The sequence below is a fragment of the Salarias fasciatus genome, chromosome 19 (genome assembly GCF_902148845.1).
Source record: "Salarias fasciatus chromosome 19, fSalaFa1.1, whole genome shotgun sequence".
Lineage (NCBI taxonomy): Eukaryota > Metazoa > Chordata > Actinopteri > Blenniiformes > Blenniidae > Salarias > Salarias fasciatus.
Window position 1 is genome coordinate 7428688 of NC_043763.1, and position 13796 is coordinate 7442483.

At 40.5% G+C, this 13796-nt stretch overlaps 1 protein-coding gene across 3 annotated transcripts in view; it reads left to right on the top strand.

Annotated features, from left to right (window-relative positions):
• The first annotated feature begins 7139 nt into the window (after positions 1 to 7139).
• The window catches only part of tfb1m (transcription factor B1, mitochondrial), a 33772-nt gene continuing 27115 nt past the window's right edge, over positions 7140 to 13796 (top strand). The window contains exons 1-5 of one of the 3 annotated variants that reach the window (XM_030116956.1): positions 7140 to 7177; positions 9448 to 9592; positions 11673 to 11824; positions 11940 to 12048; positions 12160 to 12311. In XM_030116956.1, the coding sequence (XP_029972816.1) occupies positions 9460 to 9592; positions 11673 to 11824; positions 11940 to 12048; positions 12160 to 12311 (546 nt within the window). In that variant the 5' untranslated portion in view covers positions 7140 to 7177; positions 9448 to 9459. Of the gene's footprint in view, positions 7182 to 8021; positions 8353 to 9447; positions 9593 to 11672; positions 11825 to 11939; positions 12049 to 12159; positions 12312 to 13796 lie in introns of those variants that run through there. The other 2 variants (XM_030116958.1, XM_030116957.1) reach the window with 2 other exon arrangements.

Genomic DNA, 13796 nt, shown 5'->3' on the forward strand with positions numbered 1-13796 from the left:
CTAAATGGAAGGACGATAGATGTTGTTTCATAGTCATGCATATTGCTAACTGAGCATTGTGCACGGTTGCTTAGCTTGTTCTCGCCAGTCTGTTGTACCATGGAATATTGCACGAAGTTGACTTGTATGGAAGTGTATCATGCAATATTGATCATCCAACATCCAACATGGTGTGAGGCATGTCCACAATTATGAACTATGTACACAGAGCAATATGAAGCTGTAAGTTCCCACTTTTGAATAATTAAAGTCAAATGAAGTGAATTTGGATGCATTATTGAAGAACTTTCACTTGATTCCTAAATTGTAATTTACCGCTTGATGTACTGTCAGAGACATCCAGTGGACTGTGCGTGGTCCTTGAGATGTTTCACGCCATACAGCATCATGCTGTAGCACAGTTCAGACTGAAGTGCAGTGATTCACATGCTGTTGTTGTTCTGTGTGGATGATTGCTTCCTGTTAAACACTGCATCCTCGTCTCACATGACAGGGTGAAGAGTGCAAACATAAGCTTGACAAAATGGAATTTGCTCCAAAGATTTGCATCTTTGCCTAAAAGAAAACATAATTACAGGTCGGACCTGTGGGGGTATAGAGTTTACCGGCAGAGGGATATCACAGCGAAGCAGCTGCTTCAGGCCGTCATCTTCCATGCAGACTTCCTTCAGGGAGACGTTGTGGGAAAGAGCAGCGCTGCCCCGAGCTGAAACATTTTACACGCTAACAAAGCCTTGACGGAGGTCAGACCAGTCCAGCTTTTACACCCCAGCTTGTTCTTCCAAAATCAATACATCACTTTAAGTAAATGATGGTTGCGATAGAAAATAAACATTTATGATTTCATTTAAAAATGGTTTAGGATCATTTTCTGCTTTGTGACTGTGTTTCTTGGATTGAAGTCATCAAACACAAATACTGTCTGCTTTTCAGACTATATGCTTCGATGGCAAAACACACTTATAGAGAAAAACAAGGGTTAAGATCAAGTGTTTGTGAAAATAGACATTCGATCCAAGCCAGTGGTTTCATAGATGATCAGGACTGAAGGAGAGTTTTCTCTCTGCGTGTTTATGTGTTATAGGCTCCTGGTAATCCTATTCCTCACTCGGGAAAAATACTGATTATGTCTCTTTTGCCATCAGATCATGAGGAATGTAGATGATTCACGCTGTGACCACAGAAATCACGGGAGTGCTCCGCAGTCTGCATTTTTTCTTCTACTTGAAGCGAAAGTCTTGTCTGGTCATCAGAGGAGAAACGCCTGGTGATCACGCTTATCTCTAAGAGAAAACCAAAGCAAACAAAACACACATCGGCTCACCGGCAGATAATCACCCTGAGAGTTTATGTCGGATGATCACTCCCTTTGTGTTGCAATGCAGATCTGACCCTAATACAGCTTTCTTCACACAAAGTCACCGCTGAATTATCTGGGTGGGAAATACAGCAGAATCTGTTAGATATAAAGACACGCTTCAGTTCCCTCTTTTCGTGGTTGGTGTTTCCAGGCTGCTCTTGATTTTCTGCAGATGCAAAGTCACTGAGGGTTTCACTGAAACTGCCTCACTGCAGCCATTCACAGAGTCAGACTCTCAAATGAAAGACGTCGAGATGGAACTGTTAATGCATTATTCATTTTCCAGCTTTTGCTTTGTTTTGTGCATTTGGCTAAAAACGGTAAATTAGTGTGACTCAGTAAACCTTTGAAATTTTGCCATTACAGTTTAAGTGTGATCGTTAATGACCAGTGCTGGGCAAGTTACTTTTCAAAAGTAATTATAGTTACTTCAAAAAAGTAACTGAGTAAGTGACTAAGTTACAAGATTATAAAAGTAACTAATTACTTGGTAGCTATTGCGTTACTTAAATGAATGATGAAGAAGGAAATGAATGGACACCTGACAGAATAAATTACAAACAGGAAACGCTGCATTCATTTAAATTATTCAAATGTTGCTGTGTGATATGAGCCATGACACCAATCAAATTTGATTTGTAGCTGTATAGCATTTCTACATTTGTATAATAATAAAACACTAGCTGTATATCAATAGACGTCTGCTTCCATTAAAATGCTGCCTTTTAATGATCACGCTCTTTATGGCTGTATCTCTGCGCCAATACAGATCCTTCTTTCTGTAAATAAACTTGATGCTCCACGGGCTCAGCTGGATTCCACACAAGGAAAAACCAAGCTGAAAGTAAATGCCTCATATTATTGTCAGTAACAGTTGGTGTTGCAACACTGGGAGAAGTGATTAGATTACTTTTTAATAAAAATAGTTATGCCGTCAGCAGCACAGTTTATTTTTTAACATCGTTACTCCCACCACTGGTCTTCACTATAAAGCTCAGTCTGACATAGATATGCTAATGAGCAGCTATGCTAATTAGATGATGATGTCATACAGAACTTTCCTGACTGAGGAGCTGCAACAATGTATCAGTTTCAAATGACATCATCATCTAATTTGACATAGATATGTAAATGAGCAGATATGCAAATTAGATTATGACATCATTTAGAACTTTCCTGGCTGTGGAGTTAGCAACAATGTATCAGTTAGTTTTGTTTGTTTTTTTACAAATATAATCAAGTGTATCATGTTCATTTAATGTAAATATTATTATGATACACACATGATATTATGATGACATTGTAATATGTATAACACAATTCTCTATTTAGTACAATTCAGCTTTATTTCAATATAGTGCCAAGTACAACACAGGCATTTCTAGACACTTGTGTGTGGGGTGGGGTAGTTGTTTGCATTTAGAGTACAATTAACTTTTATGTTGATTTTTTTTTTTTTTTTTTTTTTGGTATTTTTGAATATTTGTTCTCCTTACTGAATCTCAGTCTGTCAGTCATCTCTTGTCTGGTTGTTCCTGTACTTGAATAACGGTAATGAAGAAACCAAACGCATTTGTTTGACATTCACCTTCCTCCCTACACATGAAGTCATCCCTCTGCATGTGGTATCGAAGAGGAGGATCTGTCCAAACTGAGGTCATGAGAAGGCTATTTTGATTGAACGCCATAATCCCCACACCCAAAGTGAAGTCATGTGGTGGGATCCAGTGTGGAAGGAGGCTTGTTATGATTTCACTCCGTGCATACAATGCCCACAGGACGGTGGTCCTGTCCGGGCCCATCGGGGCTGCGGTCGTTATGAATCATGCAGGGCTGAAATTCCCACAGTCTGATGCTGTGATCAGAATGAGGAGCTCTCTCATTTGATTAATGCAATATGTGCGTTAAAACACTGCTGGGAGGAGTCGTCTCTGTCATCCCAGCTGCGAAGACGCTTCAGATGTTTGTTGGACAGGAGAGACAAACACGAATTAGTGAGTGGTGTCTTAAATCATACAGCTTTCCTGATGGCTCCATCCGAACTCTCACGTCTGTCATCGGATCTCTCGCTTAACATTATAGCAACACTCTGCTCAGGTCTGCTCCGCCGCCTCCGCTCTCACACGCCGCCTTCAGTTGTGGGTGTGATGACAGATGCTAATGAGCTGGCTGTCCAAGCAGAGTGAGATCGGCTGAGGCAGAGACGACCTGCTGGCCCGGAGCCAGGAGGGGATGAAGGGAGGAGAGGAAAGCAAAATTTACAATTTCAATAACAAAAGCGAACAACAGCGCCAACTTGTGTGACATGTCATGCTAACTACGTCCTTTTCAGCATTTCTGTGGATATCGTTTTCAAAACATGGCCGTGCAAACGCAAAACTTTTCTCAAACCAGCAGTTGGTATTGTGAAATATCTCATGAGTCAAAACTAAAATGAAACATTTATTAAAAATCTGTTTAGAAGCTTCACTGTCTTAACAAAAAAAAAAAGACATAAAATGTACCAAATTGACTTCAAAATGTGGATTAAATTAGCGGGAACTGTTTCATGGAATTGTGTGTTTTCCCTTTTGTCTTTTTTTTTTTCTGTAGTGAGAATAATAAAGTCTTCACAACAATGACTGTAACAATAATCTGGAACAGTTTGTGGGTCTCAGTGTTTGCTAGTTGTTTCCATGAATGGTGATTTAAGCGTTTATGAGGCAGTTTATATTCTTACTGTCATTCAAATTCAGTTCTGTTTGTGAGCCCTGGGTTTGATTAATCTGAGTGCAGCTACACATGCAGCAGGTTTTCTTGGGGGAACTTTTGGTAGGTTGGATCGCAGTGATAGGAGGGAAGGCTGGATAATTCACACAGACATTCATGAAACGGTGCGTCACTAAGTAACTATTTGGAAGTTTGATTGCCACCCTGATTTACATATAAACTAGGGAAAAATTATTATGTATTTTTCAACCTACCAATTTCATTTAAGCGTGTTACTGGCGTTCAGATCTGTTTTGTTGTCTCCGTCTGCATAATGAAGTGTAATTTCCACACTTTCCTCAAACATACAGTTGTAGTTACAAACACAATTTTTCTGTTACTTTTCAGATTTTTTTCACCCAAAAAAACTAAGATCACATGCTTTTTTTTTTTGTGTATTTTGACACAAGATACAGTATAAAAAACACAAACAATACTCACCTTTTTCCGTTTTTTGTTGGTTGAGAGCTTGAGGCAACTGTGTGACCTTTTGACCGAGGAAACTAGCACAAGTTTTCTCTTCAACTACTTGACAAAAACCTGAATTCATTGTTATTGAGCTCTACAGTTCATGTTCTCTTCACCAGAAAGATATTTTATTTGTCACCACAGAGCATCTGTACAAACAGTTTTTTTCTAATTTTCTCACTAAATCTCTCCCCTGGTGATCAATTTGGATTCATTCCTGAAAAGAAAAAAAAAACACTCAACACAAAGGAACAGATCATTTTTATCCTAACACAATAAGAAATATCGTGCAGAGCATGTTAACGAAACACTGGAGGTCCTATTGCAAATTATATTTTGAGAAATTCCCCCGACATATCTTAGGATACCACAAAAACACCACCACACATGTATCACGGCATCACAGTTCTCACCGCAGGAATTCCTCCGTCCCGTCTTATGTGGCGCTCTACCCTGGGATCTGTTTTTGAAGGTGGACCGACAAGCATGTCTAATTGGGCTTTCAGTGTTCTGCTCCTAAAAAGCAGTAATAGTGCCCCATCCAAACATAATAAATGCACATTATAATGCCATTATGAAGAAAAGCAAAATGACATCAGAATCTTTCTTTCATCACAAAGCCTCCACTCTCAGGAATTTATCACAATAAATGACAATAAACCAAACATGGCTCACCCCCTCTTCCACTCTATATTGTATTTGTTTAACAAAATATGTAGTAGTAAAAAAGAGCAGAAGAATTCAGGGTTACCATAGTAAACACTGTCCTCATTATAGCTCCATCTGGTTTCACTTTATGGGCTTTTAACCCTGCTGAACTTGTTAGAGTGTCCATAACACATCCAGCTCGATACAGGAAAATAATACTGACTCAACTGTGAATTTTCATCATGACAGAGGTTTTCACTTGAACTTACGGACATCTCATGTCTTGTGGTTTCTGTGTTTAAACTCTAAATTGGCTTGGAAATTATATACTCTTAAGTATTTCTGTCTTTGTTTTTCTTCTGATGTTCCAGCTCGGGTGATGACTTACCCCGGCAGAAATGTTAATTACTTATGTTTCATTTCCTGTGTTTGCTGATCACACAGTGCAGAGGCAGACAGCGGAGGTGACTCTCAGATGCTCCCAGACAGCAACGTGCAGCAAAGTCGGAGTAATTAAACATAGAAATACGCTTTAAAACGCCTCTCCTTCAAGGTCAGAGGCAGCAGAAGACAGGGCTGCCAGTCAGACACAGGAGGGGAGGAGTATTTCCATCTCAGGCTGTGACACCTGTGACCCGGCGAGGGCCGCGGGCGGAGGAGGGAGACCGCAGGACCACCGGCTCATTCCACACAACAGCTGTGCATCAGTGAGCGTGGCTGAATAGTCACACCGTGGATTTATGTTGTGGATGATTACAGCCGTGCATACTGAGGAGGAGAATTTAAGAAGTGACTGAAAAACAGTTTCATATTCGATACTTTAACATTTACATTTTGACATGGGAATAAACTTATAAAAACATGATGTAAATATGGCATGCAATTTCTTTCCATTTTAATCTTACTTTTAATTTTTTTCATCACAAAAGATTCTTTGACTATGCACCTTTCCTTTTAATACCGTTTATATTAATGCTCTTAATTTCCCTTTCTCTAAATACCTGTAAATGAAATGCTTATAGGATCTCATAACTGTTTCGATTTATACATTCTACAGTAGCTTCATTAAACCACATTTCACAGCTGCTGTGCAGACTCAGTCGTTCATGTGACAAACAATAAATTATTAATATCAAATCATTATTTTACAGTCTTGGCATACATATTAGGTCCTGATGTTTAGTTTGGTTAATCTATTGAAACTGTGACTTTTCAGTAGGATTAAATGGTCCTTAACAGCTCAGGTGTGCAACAATTTCAGAGTGTAGCACGTTTTTCAGTTTTACAGTTAAAATCAAGGACATGACAAGTATAATCTGTCACAATGAGTTATAGATCAGCATAGACTAAATCTATAGATTGCAACTTTAGTATTTTTGTTTGAACTGAACTGTGGCTTTCTTTGATTATATGATTGAAACTGTGTTTTTTGCATTTCCATTATTAATATGGCAACAATAGATCCTTCCTTGGCTGAGTTTAGGTTCATACTGGGTTGAAAGCCCGTCAGAGTAGGCTTTAATATGTATTTTACAAGAGGAGGCTATCTCTATCTGATATGCAAAGGGAGCTTGTTCTTGACAAGAGAAGGCTACTCAGGATCCTGATTCTAACTGTTTCTATGTTTTGTTTTGTTTCTTACAACAGAAATACCCGGGTCAGATATTACATTACAGAAATATTATTCCTCTTCTGAATTAGTTCATGTCTGCCTGTCAGGTTTCATTAGAGGAAGCGGATTGAAGATAACAGGAGCTGAAATGTCGCCATCTGCTGGACATTTATCCTCATTACATCAACAACACTCGCGTCAGCTCAAGGGCAAACCGTAACCACGCCTCCTGCAATTAGATTGGTTGAACTTGCGATTCTAGCAATCTCATTGGCTGAACCGTCTTCACTACAGTGACGATTACGGAAATACAAAGAAGAGAAGCTACACTGGAGGGAAACGTGGGTAAAAACTTCAGTGTTTTCGGGCTTTCTTGATTGTCTTGACTCTTTCTCAGTGTTGTGGCTTGTTTTCAGAGATAGTGTTACGCGATCCGCTCATATTGACTCTCGTTCAGTGGACATTTTTAGCAAATATTGGACTGAGTGGCTAATATTAGCTTTAAATGCTAATAGCTCTGTTTGAATTGTGTTTATTGAATTCTGCTGGTTTCAGGATGCTTCTGTTCCATTGTGTTCATTCTGTGCTTCCTAATTCATGATTGGATTATGTAGATAGCGTTATTTCTGTGCGGCAGTGTGTAAGTCTGACTATGGAGTTATTATTAGATGCCATTGAGGATGAGCATGTTTGTGAAACGTGATGTCCATTCACTCAGCCTGTCTCTTTGTTGGCCGTTCAGCTGTCTGTTACGACACCACTGGGTGGTGCACGAGATCATGTCGTTAGCGCTGATTCTCAGCACTCATCGAAAATCAATCCCATGATTTGATGCAGAAGTAATTGGAACTGGTAGCAATTTGCCACGAATAGACATGAATCAATAGATTAAAGACTGACTTTTCCACGTAACATGTAGGACTTCCTTCATTAGAGTCAAACACTGCAGCATCACACATGAAGATGCATTAAAATGTAGTTATTCGACTTAATCATTGACTATATATATAAACAACATATTATTATATAGATAACATCATACTATTTTTATCACAGAGCTACTTTCTTCCCTTGAGGCATAGATTGAACAAGGTGCTGAAAACCTCAGAGATTTTGATTGTCAGTTGATTTTATCTCATCTTTATGCCCTTTAAGAGTGAATTCTGATGGCTATGAAGACTCCAGTGAATTCATTGTCATGTTTAAAAGCAGACGGTTTGAGCTTTCTGACAGGCTGTGTTAACCTGCTGGCAGTAGCCATCACAAGATGCTGCACTGTGGTCATCAAAGGTCATGCAACAATGATTAGGCAGGCTGTGTCGTTTAATCAATGCCTAAGTGATACTAATGGACCCAAAGCGTCCTTAGAAAATCTCCACACATCATTATACCAGCAGCAACAGCAGCCTCAACCTTTACAAGAAAAGATGGATCTGTGCTTTGGTGTTGTTTATGTCCAATTCTGAGCAGATCATGTGAGTGTGGCAGCAGAAATCACATAACCTTTTGTCATCTGGTGAGCCTCAGTTTGAAGTGGTTATTTGATTTAAAGTTACCTTCCTCTAATTGTCACTTAAGGGTTCAGAACTGGCCTGTCAGAGAGTTCAATCGGCCACAGGATGAAATTATCCAACTGTAAAAAATTATGACATTCACTGCAATCTGTGATTGACCACCAGAGGGGCACTTTAGCCTGTATTATGTCGTGAATCAGTTCAATCTGCTTTACAACACAGATGGAGAAATGTGTCTACATTAATGATATTTCCTAGGATTTTAGTTTTATGCTTTTTGAATATATAAATAGTGTAATAATAACCCACTGTGATCTTTAAGTTGTAAAATAGATGGTGAACTCACTCATAATATTGTTGAAATTGCAGTTTTTTTTATTAAAATTTCAGGTTTGTAATGTGTTGTACAGGGATAGTTCAGGGAATGTGAACTTCCTAATATAAAACAAAGACAGAGTTATACACATTTGAACTTCAGCAGCTCATCTTGATCTTCTCTGCTTGCCTCTATACTGAATGTTTTTTTCACATGCTATTGTGTACAAATTCAAATCAAATAAGTTTTTGTGTGGTTTTATAGCAATGATTATTTAAGGGTTTTTCACCACGGTTGAACTGATGCTACAATGAGACAGGGAGTCAGTAAATCTGAATGGAGCTGTAATTTTGTTGCACAAAATAAAATATATATTATTTCTTTTTAATTATCATCCGTATCATCCAGAGTTTGGATGATACTGATACTCAGAGTTTTTACATTTTCATATATATCAGATTTCAAACTGTAAATATAGTATTTTAAGTTAACTAGTGTGTTGAGATGTTAATTGGTAATAATTGTAAAAGTTATTAAAGGGAGTGATGTGTAAGCTTTAGAAATGTATTTATAACATAATGCATACTGTCTTTTAAACACACTCCCTCATCTTACCTTGTTCTCTCCTGCAGACTTACAGAGCTGCTGACGGAACAATCTTACTGTTAATGTCTCACGTGTTGCCCTTTTCAATATTTTATCAGCTTCTGAACTGCTCTGCTGCAGAGGACGCTGATCAATCACGGTCCCTTCTCACCCTTTCTCTCCGCTCGTTCTTCAGTGCCGCCGAACGATGGCTGCCTCCAGGAAACTGGCGTCCTTCCGCCTTCCTCCGCTGCCCACTGTGGGAGAGCTGATAAAGCTGTACAACCTGCGAGCCGAGAAACAGCTGTCCCAGAACTTCCTGCTGGACCTGAGGCTCACGGGTCAGTCCTCCCGTCTCGCTCGCCCTCTTTTTGTCCCCCTTCACCTGCTCCATGCTGCTCACACCTTTTGTTCTTGTGGGGAAACAGAGGCCTGTTTCTGCAGTGCAGTCATTACACTGTGCCACTTTGCCTTGTTTTAAAGCATTGAAACTGACAGGTCCTTCTATGTGTGTGAGAAAGAGAGAGGTCGAGTAGACCTCCTCCTAATGCGACTGGACCTACTCCATTGTTTGCGGCTCATGAGAGCTGCAGCCTTAATATAATTATCAGTGATGCAGTGCAGGTCTGATCTGCTTTCTCGTCCTTGGACAAGGTGACTGTTAGATTAATGCATCTCATCTTCATCACGCTGAGACTTGAAGCTATTGCAACGTTGCAGACGATTAATCTCAATTTAGATTCCCAAGAAGCTGATAAAGAGTTTTGATCAGAGAGGATTCTGTCATTTATACGTTGCGTCGGTATATCATTTAAAGATTGCATCTAAAAATAGTGTCATAAATTGATATCAAGAGAGTCGTGATGAGGACGCAGCAGAATTGCCCCTGGTTTAATTTCAGGTTTGGGATGTGTGTGGGTTTTCTCCAGTTACTCCGGTTTCCTCCCACAGTACAAAGACATGCGTATCAAGTGGCTCTGAACCAGAGTTGAATCAGACGCATTAAGTCCAATTTGATCTTAATTAGGCTGAGCCAGGAAAACAGTAAGCTACAAATACAGACAACTCTGAAGTTCTCCTGTGTTATTATGCACAAAAACACAAGCACATTCTGAAACTGTTTCAATGTAATGAGGTTTTACAAAATCTAGATAGATGAAAAATAAAATCTGAATAAATATTTGCTGCAGTTTTTTCCTCAGACTAACGTCTGCAGAACTTGGATATTGTTCCCATGTGCTGTTCGTCTCTGGGTCTGAGGTTTGAGTTATGACCTCCTAAACATACATGAGGACTAACATGTTATTGTATTTTTTGATCAATTTGTCCACTAGAGGGCAGTGCATTTTGTTTTCACGTTGAACAGTTTTATCCACACGTCGATGAAGCCGGTTTGTGTCCATTTAAATAGTACTGTTTAGATTTCTCTTGGAGCTACGATTCGTTTCCTAATGCTCTCACCTTTGCTCATGAAGACGTTTGGTAAATGTTCACACAAGAAGTCCGAAGCCTCTTTGTCCTGATGTCCAGCTGAGGTTCTGTTGTGTGGATGAACACATTTATTCATCTTTACTTGATGGGATTGTTATTTCTGTTGTCTTCCAAATTAAGTTTTTTTTTTTTTTTTATTGTTGTTGCTTTGTCCCTTTTACTGGTCACACATGAGCTTTACTGCTCAACACTGCCCCCTTGGGGATGTAACGATTCACTCAGTTCATGATTTGAACCCTTTTTGATGTTTTCACTATTTATTTTTCTAAATAATTCTCCTAGACACAAAAAGACTGAACTCTTGTTACTATTTCTGTTAAAACCAATACTGTATTTTCTTTTTTTCTCAATACCGTATCCAATTATACTCATTTGTGTTCTTGCGGCAGGTACAGCAACCGACTGTAATCCACTAACTGAGGCATATTTGCTTTTCTTTTAAAAGAATAACTTCAAATATCTTCTGTTTGGACAAAAATAAAATAATCTGTGAAGAAAATCTCTTCAACAAACAATCAAAAGCTACTTTGTTCCCATCTTAAATTTATATGTTTTTCCAGTATGTCCACAATCCCATTCAGCAGCTGAGACCTCTGAACGTTCACAACATCCCCTGCTGTTGAAGAAATCCTTCCACAGGGGACGGAGGTGTCTGTGATGGCGAGCAAGGCTTTCCGCTGGAGGGGAAAGCGGTGGGCGGGGCTTCGTATCTCCCCTTCACTTCTTGAGTGGACAGCTGTTCGGGGAAATGGATTTTTCATTTCTGTGCTTATCTGTTTGTGTGTCGATGCTGCCGCTGGTTCAGTGAGGGTCCCTCTGAGGAGGCTGCTCCTCCTCAGCCTCACTCAGCTCAGCGGAGGCTGTTTTCACATCACAGTATCCTCAGCATAATTCAGCAACACTGAATCCTCTCTGTTTTGCGTTTCCCAGACAAAATCGTGCGCCAGGCAGGGAGTTTGAGGAATGCTCATGTGTGTGAGGTGGGCCCCGGCCCCGGGGGCCTCACCCGCTCCATCATCAATGCCGGAGCGGCGGACCTGGTGGTGGTGGAGAAAGACACTCGCTTCATCCCGGGGCTGAAGGTGAGCTCCGTCAGTGTCGTCAAGGTCATTCAGGAGAAACATCCACAAAGCCACAGCAGCTGTTTTCATCTGGTTCGGACTGTGAGCTTCAGTTCGATCACATTTTCCCGTCCAGCTCCTGTCTGAAGCGGCGCCGGGCAAGCTGAGAATTGTGCACGGCAACATCCTCACCTATAGAATAGATCGAGCTTTCCCCGCAAGTGTCTCCAGGCCGTGGGAGGGAGGTGAGAGGACGGGATCCGATTGGCTGTCGACACTTGTCGGATTGGAGAATGTAGATGTGACTGAAGTGTGTGTGTTTGTGTGTGTGTGTGTGTGTGTGTGCGGCTCCACAGACCCGCCCAACCTGCACATCATCGGGAACCTCCCGTTCAGCGTCTCGACGCCGCTCATCATCAAGTGGCTGGAGAACATCTCCAACAGGACGGGGCCGTTCGTCCACGGGCGCACTCGGCTCACGCTCACCTTCCAGAAGGAGGTGGCAGAGGTGGGCAGACGCCGCTTCATGTTTCGTCTCTATTAGGGCACGAATTCCAACTGGAACACCTGCTGGAGTGGAGGCGGGACAATCTGGATTTCAGCAAAGTTCACAGACGAAGCTGCTGCTTTTGTTATGAGAGCATTTTGTAATGAATTTCTCATTTTATTGTTGTGATCAAACATTGATGTCTCGGTCCATAATTCATCACATTTTGCAGCAGAACAAATCTTTTATCATTCAGGCCAGTCACATTATTCAGAGCAGACTCTCACTGATGTTACTCCACATAGGAACATCACAAGACTGGGAAAGTTAGATTCCCTTGTTTAATATTTACTACACACGCCTGGGTTTGGCTAATTAATCCGTGTATCATTCGTTCAATTGATATTCAATTAAGAATCGAAAAACAAAATATTGAAAAATGAGTCGTTTTTCCTTTTTTTGTTTTTAAAATGAAAACAAATAAATGAAAATAGGTTTGTTTTTCAATATCCCGTTTGTTAAGACAGATCAAATAAAGGAAAGTTGAAATACGGCCACAGAACAGACTTTAATGTGATTTTTCAATTTCTTCGATCTCCGTGACCCGGAAGTTCTATCGTCTGTGTTTTGGTTTCTGTCGGCGGGAAGGTGGGCGGGTCACGGGACCCTGTGGGTCAGTTTAAGGCCAGCACACACTACAGAATCCCGATCTTCTCCTCCCGGCCGAAGCCGACAAGGTCCGACTGTCGGGAGTTCGGTCCGATCTTCGTGTAGTGTGCGGTGTGTTCCGAGAGATTTTTTCCGGTCGGAGCCTCTCGGGAGGCGTCGGAAGGGGAGATCATCGATAATGAACATGTTTAATATTTCTGATAGCAAATCCTGTGGAGTGTGGTGCTCTGAGAGGCGCTGATCAGCTCCGAGTAGAGCTGTCCACACCCTCGAAATAAAGCTCCCTGATTGGCTGGTGCTGCTGCTTAAAAAAAATCCCTTCTCAGCTGTCAGAGATGGAGACATATGTGATATATATTGACTATATGACAGTGAAAGAGAAAAGTCAGAACTCCTAAACTCAGCAGTGAAGAAAGTGATGGTTAATCCTCAATAACTGGGTCGCTCCTGGATAAACTGGATTTCCTCCATTCAGACCCAAACTCCGATCTGCATCGCAAGTCCTACATTAACCATCACGGAAGAATGAGGAAAAAAATAAATAAAAAAAAAAAAAACAACTTTAATATCCTGACTCAGTGCCTTCAGAGAGAAGAGCGACGCATGATGAAATTTACCTAATCAAAGCTCAACGAGATTTTATTCTGGTGTAAACTATCCAATCTGGGGACAAAAAGAATGATTTAAGATATTTGGTGATCTAAAAAAGTAGCTTTGTCAGAGTCTGCTACTGCTCTTAAGCGATTAGGTAAATTTCATTATGCGTCGCTCGTCTCTCTGAAGGCAGGGAAAGTTGTTTTTTTTTTTTTTCCATGATGGTTAATAGTGGACATGAAT